This window comes from Sebastes umbrosus, chromosome 8, assembly GCF_015220745.1.
Source record: "Sebastes umbrosus isolate fSebUmb1 chromosome 8, fSebUmb1.pri, whole genome shotgun sequence".
NCBI classification, from domain to species: domain Eukaryota; kingdom Metazoa; phylum Chordata; class Actinopteri; order Perciformes; family Sebastidae; genus Sebastes; species Sebastes umbrosus.
Window position 1 is genome coordinate 2,524,774 of NC_051276.1, and position 16,894 is coordinate 2,541,667.

At 38.6% G+C, this 16,894-nt stretch overlaps 2 protein-coding genes across 2 annotated transcripts in view; one reads left to right on the top strand and one right to left on the bottom strand.

Moving 5' to 3' along the window:
- Window positions 1-5,471, bottom strand: part of niban2b (niban apoptosis regulator 2b) — a 47,192-nt gene extending 41,721 nt beyond the window's left edge. Inside the window, 1 exon segment of the mRNA XM_037778018.1 lies at window positions 5,161-5,471. Within this exon segment, the coding sequence (XP_037633946.1) occupies window positions 5,161-5,215 (55 nt within the window). The 5' untranslated portion in view covers window positions 5,216-5,471.
- A 5,626-nt stretch (window positions 5,472-11,097) lies between these two features.
- The window catches only part of stxbp1b (syntaxin binding protein 1b), a 43,410-nt gene continuing 37,613 nt past the window's right edge, over window positions 11,098-16,894 (top strand). The window contains 1 exon segment of the mRNA XM_037778019.1: window positions 11,098-11,149. Within this exon segment, the coding sequence (XP_037633947.1) occupies window positions 11,113-11,149 (37 nt within the window). The 5' untranslated portion in view covers window positions 11,098-11,112.

Consider the following 16,894-nt stretch of genomic DNA (forward strand, 5'->3'; position numbering starts at 1 on the left):
CAAGCACCGCCTACTAGCTGGAGCACAGCCAACAGGAACGCTCTCTCTCTCTGAAATGACCTGTGATTGGCCAAAGTCTCCCGTCACAGGCTAGATTTTCTAAAGTCTGAAAACAGAGCCATGAGGAGGAGCAGAAGTCTAGTTTTCTCTCAGAACACTTGAATTACAATATGCTGAAAGGTTATTATGGAATTTTTGCCCCAAAACGTTCTGCCTACTGAAGCTTTAATTGACTCAAGCATATCTTAACCATGTCATATGATATGCGACTTCAGTACACTTTGAGAACAAATATTACTGGGACCACTACAGAAATCTGCAACCACACCACTAGATGCCAACAAATCCGACACACTGTCCCTTTAAGTTAGCGTACATTTTTTGAGGGAACGAGCTAGATTTCATGAAGCAATCTCCCCCTCTAAGTTATCCCTTTACTTTGGGTTTCATTGTGAAGTAACCTCACTAGAAACATTATGTGGCTCTGTTTGTTGAAGTTTACCTCATGAGATCATTTCAGAGCTGCTCTGCCTCTAACAGGAGTGTGTGTGCGTGGGGTCCCAGCAGCAGGTATTTCCGCTATCTGAACCTGTTTAAAACAAGCCTCTCTGTGCTGAGCAGGGTGTGTGTTGAAGGTGAGAGTGCCACACCTCACCAGGCCACAGAGAGCCAGCTTGTTGGCCACCTAACACTTTCTCTCCAGAGCTTGAAGATTTAACAGAGGCAGGGAAAAACACTCCCCATTAGGATTTCCTGTTTCCTGGCCCCTCACCCACTGACCAAGTTAGCACTGCTCTATGCATTTTATGAAGCTTGGGGTCCCCGGTTACATTTCTAGAACTTTATCAAGTTGTTCAGAGCAGTGGTTCCCAACTCATGGGTCGGGACCCTCCATGGTGTTTAAAGGTCCCATTATGTAAAAAGTGAGATTTTCATATATTTTATATTTAGGGTTAAGTGCTTTATAAATACTGTTAAACTATCAAAACGCTCAATATACGGAGAAATACACACAGCCCGTATTCAGAAATTGCGCATTTGAAACAAGCCGTTAGGATTTCTGTCCATTTGTGATGTCACAAATATACAATATTTAGACCATTATACGGTTTTAAACGTAAACATTCTAAATGTGTCCCAATTTATTTCCTGTTTCAGTGCATGTAAATAACATCAGCTGACAGGAAGTAAACATGGATCCAAACTGTTGCCTAGCAACGCAATTCCGTTGAAATGCACTAAAACGGAGCATTTCAGACAGAGTGTAAATACAGGTATATTCAGGCTGACCGTGTGAGGAAAATAAAGTTTTTTTTTAACATTATAGCATGTAAACATGTTCTAGTAGAAACTCAAAAGACAAGTATGAAGCTGAAAATGAGCATGATATGGGACCTTTAAAAAGGAGAAAAATGATAAGATGGACATTCTGTTCCATTCTTTACTCTCAGAATTCTGTTAAATTACAAATTTACTCATTTTGTGTATTTGATCGTTCGTTATTGTGACCTTATGAAATCTGAATGAATGTAAAGGTAAATAAGGTTCCATTCTCATGAATTAATGACAAATAAATAAAAGGACAAAGCGTGTTTTTTGCATTCATGTGCATTAGCGTGAGTGAGTGTATTGGTGTTCGACTGCCATTGCTACTGCAGTCATTTTAAATTGACACGCAATAGCAAAACAGCTTCTCCATGTGGATGTGCACATGCGTAAGCCTGACTAGAGTACACATGTGCATGCCAGTTTCCAAAGAGGAAATGAGAGGTTAGCCATGTGATCTGGGTCATTTCCAGCTACTACACACCCCCACATCTCCTTCCAAAGCTGACCTCATGCTGGAGGTTACGAGGTCAGTCGAACACGTTGCTAGCTGGTTAACATATGACTCCGCTCTGGGACTCCCGCAGTTATTCTTATCAGCAAAAAAAAGGCAAGGCTTTTCTAACGGCGACGCGACAAAGGATAGGTGTGGCCAATTCATCAGCCGGTCATAAATCATCTCCTGAATACAATGGCACTGATTGATGAAGCAATCTATGAACGTGATTACCAGAACTCTGAGAAGGAAACATGTCCATAAAAGAAAGTATTTTACCAATTTGATCTCTGGCACAGTGGTCTATTGCCTTCTCAATGCATCAGGAATGAACTAAATGAGTGAATGGGTGTGTGTGTGTGGAGGGCTTTAATGATAAATCCAGGCACTTCCCTCAAAGCCAGCCAGGCACTGGACTTGTCTTGGCAGTAGAGACTGTGTGGCGCTGACTGTGCAGCTCAAGGCCTGAAGGAGGGTTCCATCCAGCCACACACGCTTTTTCATGCATTCCTCAGATTCCACATCTGATACGTACGTGTGTGTGTGTGTGCCTCACTCTGAAGTGGCCACTGAAGGCATTAAACAAAAAAAGTTGACGGTTGGCCTGTAACATCACTTTCTTTCTCCATTTCTTGAAAGGTAGTCAGCTGCATGTGTTCTAAAACTTTGTGCAGACTTCAAGGGTGGAAAGTGAATGCAACACAGAAAAGGTCAGTGGATCTGCAGGGTTCAGGAAGGCCAACAGGCCGTCGGGTGAAGTGGGATAAAGTTGTTATTTCCTCACATCATTGTGAAAGTGTTCAAATAAAGAATTGTACAGAAAGTACATAGATCTACATAGAAGTACATAGAACCCCCCAGGCCCCCAGGGCAAAATGGAGCTTCCTTCCACACTTTGCATTGCATATGTATCCTAGCTATTAACCACACGCCTACTGATAATTAAATTAGCACATAGTTCACATGAGGGACTGTCTGGAGCCAAAGGGGAGTTACTAACTTTGCCCAGTTGGTGATCAATCCTTGGGGCTGGGCATCACACCTTAAAGGGGACGTATCATGTTGATTTTCAGGTTCATACTTGTATTTGGGGTTTCTACTAGAACATGTTTACATGCTTTAATGTAAAAAAAAAAAAAACAGAATATTATTGTTCTCATACTGTCTGTCTAAATATACCTGTACTCACCCTCTGTCTGACACGCCGTCTCTTTAAGCCTCCCTCCCAAAATCGCCCAGTCTGCTCTGATTGGCTTGTGCGAAAAATATTGTGCACCTTTGCAAATGTAGTTCTCAAGATGTGGGTGGAGAGATACTCACATGGGGGGGGGGGTATTCTAATGTGGCTGCATTTGACATAGGAAGGGGGGCACCTTACATTTACATACAAAATTATGTGGCAACCCATATAGTATTTGTTGAGATATTTCAGTCTGGGCTAAATACACATCAGTATAAGTATCAGCACTTTGTATTGTACACAACCTGTAGCCTACCGTACCTTCTGTGCTCCAGTCAACTCTGCTCTGGATCTCACTTCACTTACAAACGAACAAGTTCTAACAGGCCAAATGCTCATTTATAAGAGCTGAAACTGAAAAAGGGCGCTGCCTGCCTCTATCTTTTGAGGGTTCTTTTCGGTTCTTGATGAGAGAAAGATTGAAAATGGTTAGAAACTGAGAGCTGTTCTACAAATACATTAATGTCACACATTGCCTATTAACAGCTCATCAACTCAGGATAAAAGATCAGAGGGTTGGGCCTTGTCAGCCATATTTATATATTTAAAGTGAGCTCAAAGTCCAAATGATCATGACGTTAGCGTGGGTAACAAAGTTGTGATTTAATCAATAGACAGGGTGGGGCTGGTGGATGCAGCTCCACCCGTGTTCCTTAGAAATCAGGCTATAATCAAGAACATAATTGGCAGATTAATCACTAATGAAAATAATGGTTAGTTGCAGCCCTAACTTTAATAATCAACTCATTGTGAAGTCATTTCTCAATTGTAGCTTCTCAAAATGTGAAAACTTGCTGCTTTTCTCCATTTGATAGCTTGTAAATTGAATAACTTTGAGGTTTAAGACGGGATATTGTGATCACTATTTTATCACCACATTCAGATGATATTCAGAGGTATCGGTACCATGGGGCCGATCTATTCAATTCAATTCTATGTTTATATGTACATTATATATCAAAATTTGAATTCCTGTTTAAGTTTTGACCGATTATTTGCTGTATTAAAAAGGTTTACACTTGAATTGTAGTTCCTGTTAATTTTGAAGATTTTGTATCAAGTTGCCAGTGTATGATATACTATTTTAATAATTACTATTAGTACATTTATATCTATATATTTATTTGTTACATTTTGTTTTACAAAGTTAGGAAAGCGATGTTTAAGTCAGGCCTGATGTTGCCTTACACATTAAAGAATGAGCCCAGTCACTTCCACACAGTGAGGCATACAGCTGATTCATCGGTATGGGATCGGTACTCGGTATCAGCCGATACCCAGAGCCCATCAGGTATCGCTATCGGGACGGAAAAAGTGGGCTCGGTGCATCCCTAGTGTAGCCCTAAAGACCAAACAGAACCTACAGAAGTAACAGAACTAGTATGTTGACTTTACTAATAGGTAACAGATCTAAACGTCATGGTTACAGTAATGATACTAAAGTGAAATTGTAGAAGACAAGAAACGGCTAGAATCAGAGCTGGAGCTGCCAGAGGCCAGAGGTCAAGACAACAGGATTGTTTCTGGAAATTAATCTAAGTGCAGTTAATGTTTCATAACGTTAAGTTACACTTCATGGATTTTGTAAAGTCAGGTAAAATATATATTTTATGCCAGTATATTAGACCATTATCAGGCCAAGAACGATTAAGAAATACAACAATTTTCCTCACAAGAAATGTTTTTGTGACAGAATGAAAAGCTCGTAGTACACAGCTGTAGTAGGGTTTTTAAATGAGTGCCAAACTTTACAATAACTATCATAGAAGTGGTGAATGAAATAAACAGGAAATATCAACGTTTTCCAGACTGTATTCAGGTCTCTTCAACATGATCTGCCAGAGTGGAGGTATATTGTATTAGTGACCCAGTTGTTTTTAATGCTGTCCTCTGGCCTGCTGGGATCCAGCTCGGTACCTCGCGGTTATTGCAACAGTAGACCAAGTCAGTATAAAGCAGTATGCAGTAGTAGAGTCGCACTACCACCCTGGTAGTGAAACCACTCTGATGTACAATCTAACAGATTAGTCAGTGACCGCTGCGCAAAAACGCACATGTGCTAAAACGCCAAACAACCGTCCAACAGAGCGCTCCTCACCTGTGATAATCTCCCGCTTGGCTTCATCCAGGTGACTGGAAATCACGTCCCCCATGGTGGAGGAAACTCACTATCCCACACTGACTCCACGGGTCTACAACTACAGTGTTTAAAACTAACGCAGAGGAATCCGATGAGAGTAATGTAGTAGACTCCTGAAGAAGTCCGTTCACCTCCTCTCCGACATTAAGCTGGAGGAAGTGAAGTCTGGAGAAGAGACGGCCGCTAGGAGAAGAGAAAGAAAGTTTGCAGAGTGGCAAAGTGACGGCGACTAGTCTGAGAGAGAGAGAGACACACCCTCCTCCCTTAAAGTTAAAGTAGGAGAACAACTCCACCTTCAGCTGCGGTGCATTCAGGTGAGGTGGGAAAATGAGGTCACGAGTCAAAGTCTCTCACAATCCCGACACCGAAAGACGAAGTCTCCAAAATATTAGAATGATTTGGTTTGGATTCGGACAAACAAATCAGTGAACTGTTCTTTTATAGCTGTTTTCTGTTAAATTATATTCTCAACATGGAGGTTTGGTGTTCCCCAGTCTTCTCCACAGACTGCCAGGAGGAGAAACACCGAGTCTTTTCTGTAGAATCAGAATCAGGTTGATTTTGCCAAGTAGCCTACTGCCTACATACATGAAGTCTGACTCCGGTTTGATGCAGCTCTCTCAAAATACTTACACAGAATAGAAACAAACAGCTAGGAAGAACAATGACCAACAATAAAATAAGAATACAATAATAAAAGTAAAAATAAAATGTCTGTATTCAAGTCAAGTGTTCTGGAAGTTGTGAACAATACAAATAATGCAAAGAAATAAATACTGGATGGATAAACATGGACCGGATGATTGTGTACATAGTACATGTGAAGATGTCTTTATAGGCTACTGTATGTACAGTGAGTAGGACTTATATTTACAGTGACAGATATGTACACATTAAAATATGTACATAAAGTGACAGATGATATGTACATATTACAAAAAATGCGTTAAAGACTGAAAATTATAATCCAAAAATGTGCATTAAAGACTAAATTATAATCTAAAAATGTGTTTTAAAGACAGTAAATTAAAATTTAAAAATGTGCGTCAAAGACTGTAAATTACAATCTAAACATGTGCATTGAAGACTGTAAATTATAATCTAAAAATATGCAAAAATGTGCATTAAAGACTGCACATTATAATCTAAAAATGTGCAAACGTGCAAAACAGACTGTAAACTATAATCTAAAAATATGCAGAAATGTGCATTACAAACTGTAAATTATAATCTAAAAATGTGCATTAAAGACTGTAAATTATAAGATAAAATGTGCAAAAAATGTGCATTACAGAGTGTAAATTATAATCTAAAAATATGCATTAAAGACCGTAAATTATAATCTAAAAATATGTAAAAATGTGCATTAAAGACTGTAAATTATAATCTAAACATGTGCATTAAAGACTGTAATTTATGAGATAAAATGTGCAAAAAATGTGTATCACAGACTATAAATTATAATCTTAAAATATACAAACATGTGCATCAAAGACTGATAATTACTTTCTAAAAATATGCAGAATTGTGCATTATAGACTGTAAATTATAATCTAAAAATATGCATTAAAGACTGTAAATTAGAATCTAGAAATGTGCATTAAAGACTGTAAATTATAATCTAAAAATGTGCATTAAAGACTGTAAATTATAACATAAAATGTGCAAAAAATGTGCATTACAGACTGTAAATTATAATCTAAAAATATACAAACATGTGCATTAAAGACTGTTAATTATAATCTAAAAATGTGCATTAAAGACTGTACATTGTAAAATAAAATGTGCAAAGAATGTGCATTACAGACTGTAAATTATAATCTAAAAATATGCATTAAAGACTGTAAATTATAATCAAAAAATGTGCATTAAAGACTGTGAATTATAATCTAAAAATGTGCATTAAAGACTGTACATTATAAAATGTGCAAAGAATGTGCATTACAGACTAAATTATAATCTAAAAATATGCATTAAAGACTGTAAATTATAAAATGAAATGTGCAAAAAATGTGCATTAAAGACTGTAAATTATAAAATAAAATGTGCAAAAAATGTGCATTACAGACTGTAAATTATCTAAAAATGTGCATTATAGACTGTAAATTATAATCTCAAAATATGCAAAAATGTGCATTAAAGACTAAATTATAATCTAAAATGTGCATTACAGACTGTAAATTATAATCAATAACGGCAGCAGCGAATAGGATATATTGGTTTTATATAGCCTACTATTTATTATTTTTTGGCCTAAAAGTAGTAAAATTTTAATGTATTCAGTCTAAAACTAGTGGATTGTGAATATGAGATAGGCTACCCTTGATGATGATGTATGTTTTATACAGCTGACCTCCCTTTAACGTGATCAATACTACTTCATTTGGGCAATCGAAGTAACAAGCAAGAAGATCGCAATAGTCAATGGTAGGACATTTCTAGCAGATAACTTCCCTTTTCGACTGTTAAAAATATTTTTTGGAGGTGACATGTACGCATCACAAGTCACCGTGATTAAGGTGGAGTTTCCAACAGGACGCACTTTACTGATCTGCAGCAGCAGCAGCAACAGCAACAGAGGTCGGTGGTCAGTGTGCCACCGTAGAAATGTTTCTGGTTCAATAAAAAGAGCTTGAACTGAACACTGATACAAAACGTGGCTCAGAGAGCTCAAAGCGTGGACACAAGTTTGCGATGATGTTTTTCCCCGAAAAGAGTGTGAGATGTCTTTGCTGTAGTCTGAGTTGAGCAGAGCTCTAATCTGCTGTGTATTTCTCCTCTGCTGCCCTCTCATGGACTTCACACCCAACACTTCACTTCTTTCTAGAGCTGTCTGAAGTGCACTCCTACATCCTGTCATCCTGTCATCATGTCTGTGGACACCAGGGAGTCGTTGTTAATTCGTTTTTAATCCGTGTTTTCATTCATTCCTTGTGCTCTACTCTGCAGCTGATTCTCAGGAAACTTCTTCCAACATCTGCACCATGGAATCATTACAGCTCATATTTAAATATGACATTAATACATCATATAAAAATGTATACTTTAAATACGCTTATTTACTTTTATTTGTGCTTTTTTAATTTTTAATTTATTTCATATAATGCCTTTTGACATCTTTCTGGCACAGCAAGTCAGAACTGAATAGTAGGCATGGTTTTCCGGTTTTGACATGTTTTCAAAATAAAAGCTTATAAACTATAGTCCGTTGTATGCTTACTGGACTGCATTCAGCAACACAACTAGTGCCCCATTGAATAGTGTCAAAGGTATACTATGCAATAATTTCCTAAAAAACAATGTATAGACTGATACCAAAGTAATCCCTCTCAATTATCACTTATTATCACTTCCTAGAAGTGTGTGGTGGTGCCTGTATCTACAGAGACCCTGTCCTCTGCCTGTATTTTCTCTTTTCTTCTTATTTTGTTGTGTTTGGGACTCTTCTGCGCGCCAGCAAAGAGCCTTTGGGCCCCATGTGGGGGCGTAACCCCCAGCCAATACCAACACGTATGGGTGTTCAGTGCGTTCCGGTCATCAAATAAAGCCGCTTTGTCCCGGCCCTCGATGCCTGATACTCTGAAAGTCCACTTTTAGCTCTGTCAGATACAAAGCAGCCGTATATGACAGATAAGAACGGGTTGTTACATCGCTGTGTGAGTTTATGTGCTCCAGTATTTCCCCTCTGCTGTGTGCAGAGTTGTGTCAGTTTGACCGAGGCACACTCACTAAGCAGAGAGGAGAGGATGAAGCCTGCCCTTCGGCTGCATTCATTCAAAATCCGGCAACGCGGCACCTTCCCGCAGGGTTGTGTGGAGGTGTGGGTGTGTTTATTCGTGCTTTAAAAACATATCTGCCGTGAAATTAACAATAACATTTTATTTCTCTGATTCACTGCTTTGTTCTCACTAACACCGCTCCCTCTCTTCATTCACTCTATAGCTCGCTCCACCATCGCTGCTCTCTCTCCCCCTCTCAAGGACGGGTGTCCAACTTTGAATGCTGTGTTTTAACAAACACCAACTGACAAATGTAACATATTATACCTTTAAAAAGTCAGACTTAAGACAAGAATCCCAAATGCCTCCAAAATGCTTAAAAAACAGTACAAACAGTACACAAAAGTTGGTTAAAAACTCAGATTTTTCCTATAATTCCTCACAGTAAAAAGTTGATTTCAGTTATGCTCTCAGTAATTCCTCCAAAGTTTTATATAGTAAATTAGTACAGATATACAAATTATTTTTTCACTTTATATGCAAGTAAAACAATAAATTATTTCTATTCACCTCGTCAGATTTACATGTGTGGTTGTGTAGGCCTTTATTGTAGCAGTTGTATACATGTACATTTTTTTGTGCATGTGCACATATGGCTCTGTATCATACAGTCTACGCTCTGTATGTGGTTTATCATATCAACAGTCAGCTATGCGCATCACCCTGAATTTGTGCTGTAAATTCCAAAACAGCCATAGTTCCAGTTGTTTTTTCATGTTTAATTTCATCGGGTAATAAATCATTTTTAACACTTTAACTGTTTCTCAGGGATTTCTATGGTTGCGTCTTATACTAGAAATACAAAAGTAACTCAAAAGATTAAATTCAGTTCTTTCATACAGCAAACATTTTACGTTACACAGCATATTTGTGGTTGTGGTTTAATGTATTTTCATTTTTTCTCTTTTAAATATAGTTATTGTGAACATTTGATGTTAAAAGGTTGTATTGTGGTTTACTACTACACTGCCGTCAGTCATTTCAGTAGCAAGTACACTGCTGAATGATATTCCCAGTGGATGCTGTGAGCGGTTTTGGTCTGGTGTTTACATACAGTTGTTTGTCGCTAGTGTTTATTCTCAAGGGTCCTTGTTGTTTCACTGATGTAGTGTTCCCCCAAGCTCTTACATGTGATAGCATGATGATGTCACTCAAGTCTTCCTTCAGCGAGGCTCCTGTGTTTAGGGTGTACCAGCAGAGATCTTGAGGTGTTGAATGGTTTGCGGTATAAGTGCTGACTCCCTGTTGAATGGAGCCAAGGCATCAAAGTGATGGACCAGCAGTCAGTGGATGACTGGAGAAAAGCTCATGGACGAGATTCAGAGACCATCTTGGAACCTCCCTTCTATATGTGACCACCTGTTATCATGTGGCTGAAGTTCCATTATTGGGTCACTTCATGACATCGTGCATGTTCATGTCTCCACACAGGTAAACTCCTTGTTGAAACACGCAGTAGTCCATTTAAAGGTCCCATATCATGCTCATTTTCAGGGATCATACTTGTATTTTGTGTTTCTACTAAAACATGTTTACGTGCTGTAATGTTAAAAAATAACTTTATTTTCCTCATACTGTCTGCCTGAATATACCTGTATTTACCCTCTGTCTAAAACTCTCTGTTTTAGTGCATTTCAACAGAATTGCAACAGAATTGCAACAGAATTGCGTTGCTAGGCAACAGTTTGGGTCCACATTTACTTCCTGTCAGCTGATGTTATTTATATACACTGCAACAGGAAATAAACTGGGACACATTTAGAATGTTAACCATGTAATGGTCTAAATATTGTATATTTGTGACATCACAAATGGACAGAAATCCTAACGGCTTGTTTCAAATGCAGAGTTTCTGAATACGGGCTGTGTGTATTTCTCTGTATATTGGGCATTTTGAAAGTTTAACATTATTTATATAGCACTTAAATCTGCTTTATAATATAAAAGACATGAAATTCTCTCTTTTTACAATATGGGACCTTTAATATTATTTACTTATTTGACCAATGGCACTGCACTACGTTTTTAACTGAAGGCTTTTATTTTGTAGAAATTAGAACGGAAGTATGCTACTTGTTCTTATGGACTTGACCGGTCAGTTTTCTGTGAGAAGAGTTGGACACGCAGCATCATGGCACCACTTGGACTAAAAGCCATTGTTGGAGACAGTGAGTGTATCTTATTTATTAGAACATTTACGCATTTGTTATACTAACATGCTGTCGGATAATCCACGGTTCATTTAATGATCATTATTCCAAAATCATGTAAAGTAAAGACATGAAGGGCAATCCCCATTATCAAACCTTTAGTTTGAGATATGAGCGCTCCTTGCATTATGTAACTTTTCTGATTATTGATGGTAATATAGGACAATGCTACTATGTTAGACTGTTGTTTTAATTCATGTTGGGAAGTTCGATGCGCAAAAGACGCACGGATCCATCCGACCCACGCGGCTCTCCAAACGGTTGTTTCTCCAGATTGTGTTGTCAGTGAGGTGAATTAAACAGATATGATTATGTTCGGTGGTGTTCTGATGGAGGTTTCTATAGTTCATTTAGTCATTATTGGCGTGTATTGTAGGCCTATAGGCTACTATATAAAAGCACGGAGTCCTGGTTGGATGTAAATCCTGCCTCGCTAATCTTTGTGCGGATTAAGCGCTTTGACATCACTCAGAGGAAGAGGAGAGGAGCAGGATCCAACTCCAACAGACACAGGAAACAAGGGTTCGTTTCAACTGTCTGCTGTATATCAAACTTCAGTAGTCCATTATTAAACATCATGTAGTCGTGCAGCCTACATGGGTCAGGTTGGTTTGGTCTCACGCAAACCGAGAAGCTCTCACGGGACTAAAGATGCCCACACTGAATACAAATGTTTCAACTTTCATTTTCTTTGAAGGCATTGCAAAATCTTGACATGAGATGGATCATTCCACCTGAATGAAAAGCTCGTTTACATCTGGAATTATTTAATGCTTCAGTTTCAGTGTTAGATGAAATGGTGCCTCTTTCCAATAAGGCTGTTTTAGATGGGTTAACTACTGTAATGGCCTACTCATCTTCATCAGAGGAAAAGAAAAAGAACAAGAATAACAACAAAAAACACAAAAGGAAATCAAAGAAATAAGTAATGGTCTATAACAAATATAGAAGAGTTTAAAGGTGCAATGTGTAATGCCTAGCCACATGCTCCAAACAAATAGGGGGCAGCGTTTCACCTCTACTACTGGGTCCATAGAATTTAAACTCACAGTCGTAACAAATACGCAAAATTTGACCGAGCTGCTGAAACTCTGAGAGCCGAGAAAATAACTACCTATCTTTTAAGCTTCACATGTGGCGCCAACTTGTAGTTTACGTTAGCCTTTGTGTTTCCTGTGCCGCTAACCGGCGGCTATAAGGTGTTTTGAAAGTTTATTTATTGGCTTGGGTCCGGGGTGGCAGAGACGAGGGAATGACTCGTGTTTTTGTTTCATCCTCCCCACCAATGGGGGACTGCGCCACCGGGAGGGGAGCGTGCGGCGGCTCCGGGGGACGAGGCAAGGGTGCGAGTGGTTTTCTCGATTTAATCCACTTTTTATGTTTAAGCCCACATGCCAACGGGAGAACAACACACAGCTTGTTGTTACCGTGTAATTTCAGAGTAAGAACGGAGAAGAGTAGAAACTTAAAGGGCGGATCAATGTGTCCCCACTCAGCCGTTATAAAAAGCAGTGACGTTGGTTTCCAAAGTAAGCCAATCAATAAGGTTATTGTGAATAATGTGAACGCTAGCACTAGCTGAGTCATAGTTAGCTGTGCTAAGATGGAAAAATTGAAAGGGTTAGTTCAGATTGTTAGAAGTTTGAAGTTTGAAGTTTTATGTTCTGGTTTTGAAGACCGTGGTATAACAGCTTCAGTTACAAAACATATTTTAGCCACCTAAAAAAATCAATATCAGTTTAAGTGTACACTATATTTAGAATATTTTCACAGCTTTACCTCGCCATCAGACAGCCCTTTACCACGGGGAACGAAGCCGTTATATCGCCGTCTTCAAGACCAGACCAGACTCCATTTACAAAAACAGTGTTTTTATCTCTCAGAACAGTTGCTGGTTTACCGCTGCATCGATCAGTTACTTTGTTTGTGTTATTGTGTGACCTTTGGATCCGAACGAACGTGGCGTCCACACAGCAGTACATGGCTTAGCTTCCGTGCCAGTGCTTCTGTCTGCTTCCCCAACATGCCGACCGCCATCTAAGTTACTGTATAATGTAACATGTAATGTTAATACACTGACTATAAGGCTGTATGTAGTAAGATAAGAGATAAGATAAGATATTCCATTATTAGTCCCGCAGTGGGGACATTTGCAGTGTACAGCAGCAAAGGGGATAGTGCAAGAAACAAGATGCATCAGCTAACACAGTAAATAAAGAGCTAAACAAAGTGTAACAAAATATGAACCATTTAAATAGAAGGAAGTATAAAAATAGGAGCAGTATATACAGTATTGACAATAAACAGACTATTAACAAAATTGCACAAGTGGAAAATGATGTTGCACAGTGAGAATGAATGAATGAATGAATGAAATTCCACCTGAAAATATCAGGTTAATATCAGTCTTTTGGTGTGTAAGTGGTCTACTGGGAGCAATGCTGGTTGTGGTCTACTGGGAGCAGTGCTGGTTGTGGTCTACTGGGAGCAGTGCTGGTTGTGGTATACTGGGAGCAATGCTGGTTGTGGTCTACTGGGAGCAGTGCTGGTTGTGGTATACTGGGAGCAATGCTGGTTGTGGTCTACTGGGAGCAATGCTGGTTGTGGTCTACTGGGAGCAGTGCTGGTTGTGGAGTCTGACAGCTGCAGGAAGGAAAGACCTGCGATAGCGCTCCTTCACACACTTTGGGTGGAGCAGCCTGTCGATAGAAAGGAGCTCTCCAGTACTGAGATGGTGTCCTAGTAGTCCATAGTATCGAATCGGAAGGTGTATTGACCCAGCCCTACAAGCAGATAGTATTTAAAACATAAGTTTACTATAAAGGGTACATACAATACAATTATTTTAAAGATATAGTTACAAGATGTTTATAATACATTTGTGGTGACTTTTTGTTGAGCAGAGCTGTTTCATCTGATCAGTTTTACAGTCATGAAACTGAGGCAGGTTCACTAAAAAATATACATTTCCATTCTAATTTTTTATTTAGTCCTACATTCCCATTTGTAATAAGCCAACTATTACTGATGACTAAGTGGCACTGTATCATACTTTAATGACCCTCCCTTTTTACCCTCTACAGCTAATAAAGCAGGATCCAACTTAAAGGTCTCACATCATGCTCATTTTCAGGTTCATACTTGTATTTTGTGTTTCTAATAGAACATGTTTACATGCTGTTATGTTAAAAAACACATTCTTTTCCTCATACTGTCTGCCTTAGTATACCTGTATACTCCCTGTCTGAAACGCTCCGTTTTAGTGCATTTCAACAGAATAGCAACGGAATTGCGTTGCTAGGCAACAGTTTGGGTCCATGTTTACTTCCCGTCAGCTAATGCTATTTACATACACTGCAACAGGAAATAAACTCGGACACATTTAGAATGTTTACGTTTAAAATCGTGAAATGATCTATATATTGTATATTTGTGACATCACAAATGGACAGAAATCCTAACACGCAATTTCTGAATACGGGATGTGTGTATTTCGCCGCATATTGAGCGTTTTGATGGTTTAACAGCATTTATATATAACTTAAACCTGCTTTATAATGTACAAGACCTGAAAAACTCACTTTTTACAATGTGGGGCATTTAAGGCCCTTCTCAGTTCTCTTGATTCTGCGTAGTCGTGCATATTCACAAACAAATTTGCAATTGATCAAATAACCGTATACCAACTGACACACAGTGAATATGGGGATTTCGGGGCCCCTGAGTGCCTACTATGTTGGGCTGGTAATCCAGCCTTGTTGCAGGTGTTTTACTTTAACATCTTAAAGACACATATGTCATTATCAAAGAATATTTCTTTTAAAAACTTGATATACTGTATATGTTTTGATAACCAGAGGTAAGATAATGTTTCTGGGAGAGAATCGTCTGTTAAAGCTTCAGTTAGGGTTTCTTTGAGGGTGGCCAGTCTGTCACACATTAACAGATGCCCTGATGTGAAAGCATTGGAATTTAAAGATGCATTAAAACGGCAGTAGGCAGAATATTTTTGGCATCAGCATATTGTAATGCAGGAAAAAACTAGGCTTATGCACCTCCTCATGGCTCTGTTTTCACATCTATCTAAATAAATCTAGCCCATTACGGGGGGCTTTGACCAATCACAGGTCATTTCAGAGAGAGAGTGTTCCTATTGGCTGTTCATTCAATGGAGGCAGCTGTCAATCACTCGCAAAGTTTGATCAAACGGTCAAACGAGGCAGCGCTGATCAAATTTTAATCAATATTCTGTTACTGTAATGTCTATTTCTCACCTCAAATGTTTTCAGAGACATCTTGTAGTGTACTGTTTAGCTGTAAAATGAGAAAGTTTGCTCCGGCTGGTGGGCGGTGCTTAGTATATCCTCAACTGATCTCAACAAACCTTCTCATTTTACAGCTAAACAGTACACTACAAGATGTTTCTGTAAACATTTTATCCAAGAAATAGACATTACAGTAACAGAATATTGATTTATATTTGATCAGCTCTGCCTAGTTTGACCGTTTGATAAAGTGTTCGCAAGTGATTGTTTTCCTCCGGTCTGTGAAATCTTGCCGTTAGGAGCACTGGAGGACACCGGAGGACACAGAGGAACATGATTTGTTTCAGATTACCTATCTCATGCACTACTGTCAGGATATAGTGACCGTTTCATAAAAATAACTTTTTTAAATCACATTTGCTCCAATCTGCTACAGCTTTTATCAATATTTTTATATTTACAATTGATCAAATAACTATGTAATATGAAAGGAGTTACTCGTAGTGACAAACCCACAGAGAATTATCATCAACTCTGCTCTTTGTTTGGGTTTTATGGCCAGCAACGTTATTGGTTCAGTCTCACTGCTCTCATCAACACTGTGTCAAACAGCAGCAGCAGGTAGCTGTTTTCAGTGAATGTGAGTCCAATATTCACTCTGCGTTTAGCCCTGGTTTGGTCTCCACCAACTCCTGAGAGAAATATCTGTCTCTTTAGTTGCTAAAAACTCCACTACGTTCACCTGCTTGTCTCTAACTGTGTCTGTCTACTGTCTGGTGCTGTCAGGTAGTGTACAGTATGTGTCTACATGGAACCTAGTAAAATACCAGGTATTCTTAAATGTTATGTAGATTTGAATATGTATGTATGTTTAAAAGATTTCTGAATCAGCTCTTTTAGGGCAAACATTTCCAGAATATAAATGTTCAGATGAAGGCTGTGATAAATAATACAAATAATCATTTAATTAATCATAATAAAATGCACATGTCCTAAAATTGCATAGTTTTAAGTCAAAACCTTCAAATTTTCTTGGTGTCTATCCTGCTGTGTAAAAGCATCCTGACTGCGACGCTGCTCCTAAAACCTGAATGAATGAATAGCTCGGCTCTGCATGTGTACCTGCCTGTCTGTCTGTCTGGCTGCTGTTGATTCCAGCCTATAGGCATCCTATAATATATTATAGAGCGATACTACAAATAACACAGCACTTTAAGTATTAACACTATATATACAAACACACCACCTTAACCCTAGAATGTTCCAGTGTGAATATTATTGCAGTATTATAGGCCTACTATAGAAGATGCAGAGCACAAGTATAAAAATATAGTAATAAACTCACAACTGATTATGATTGAAACAGTAGAACATGCTAAAAGAAAAGATAAATACATAAATAGGAGCAAGAGATTTGTGTAACCGATACACACGTCAA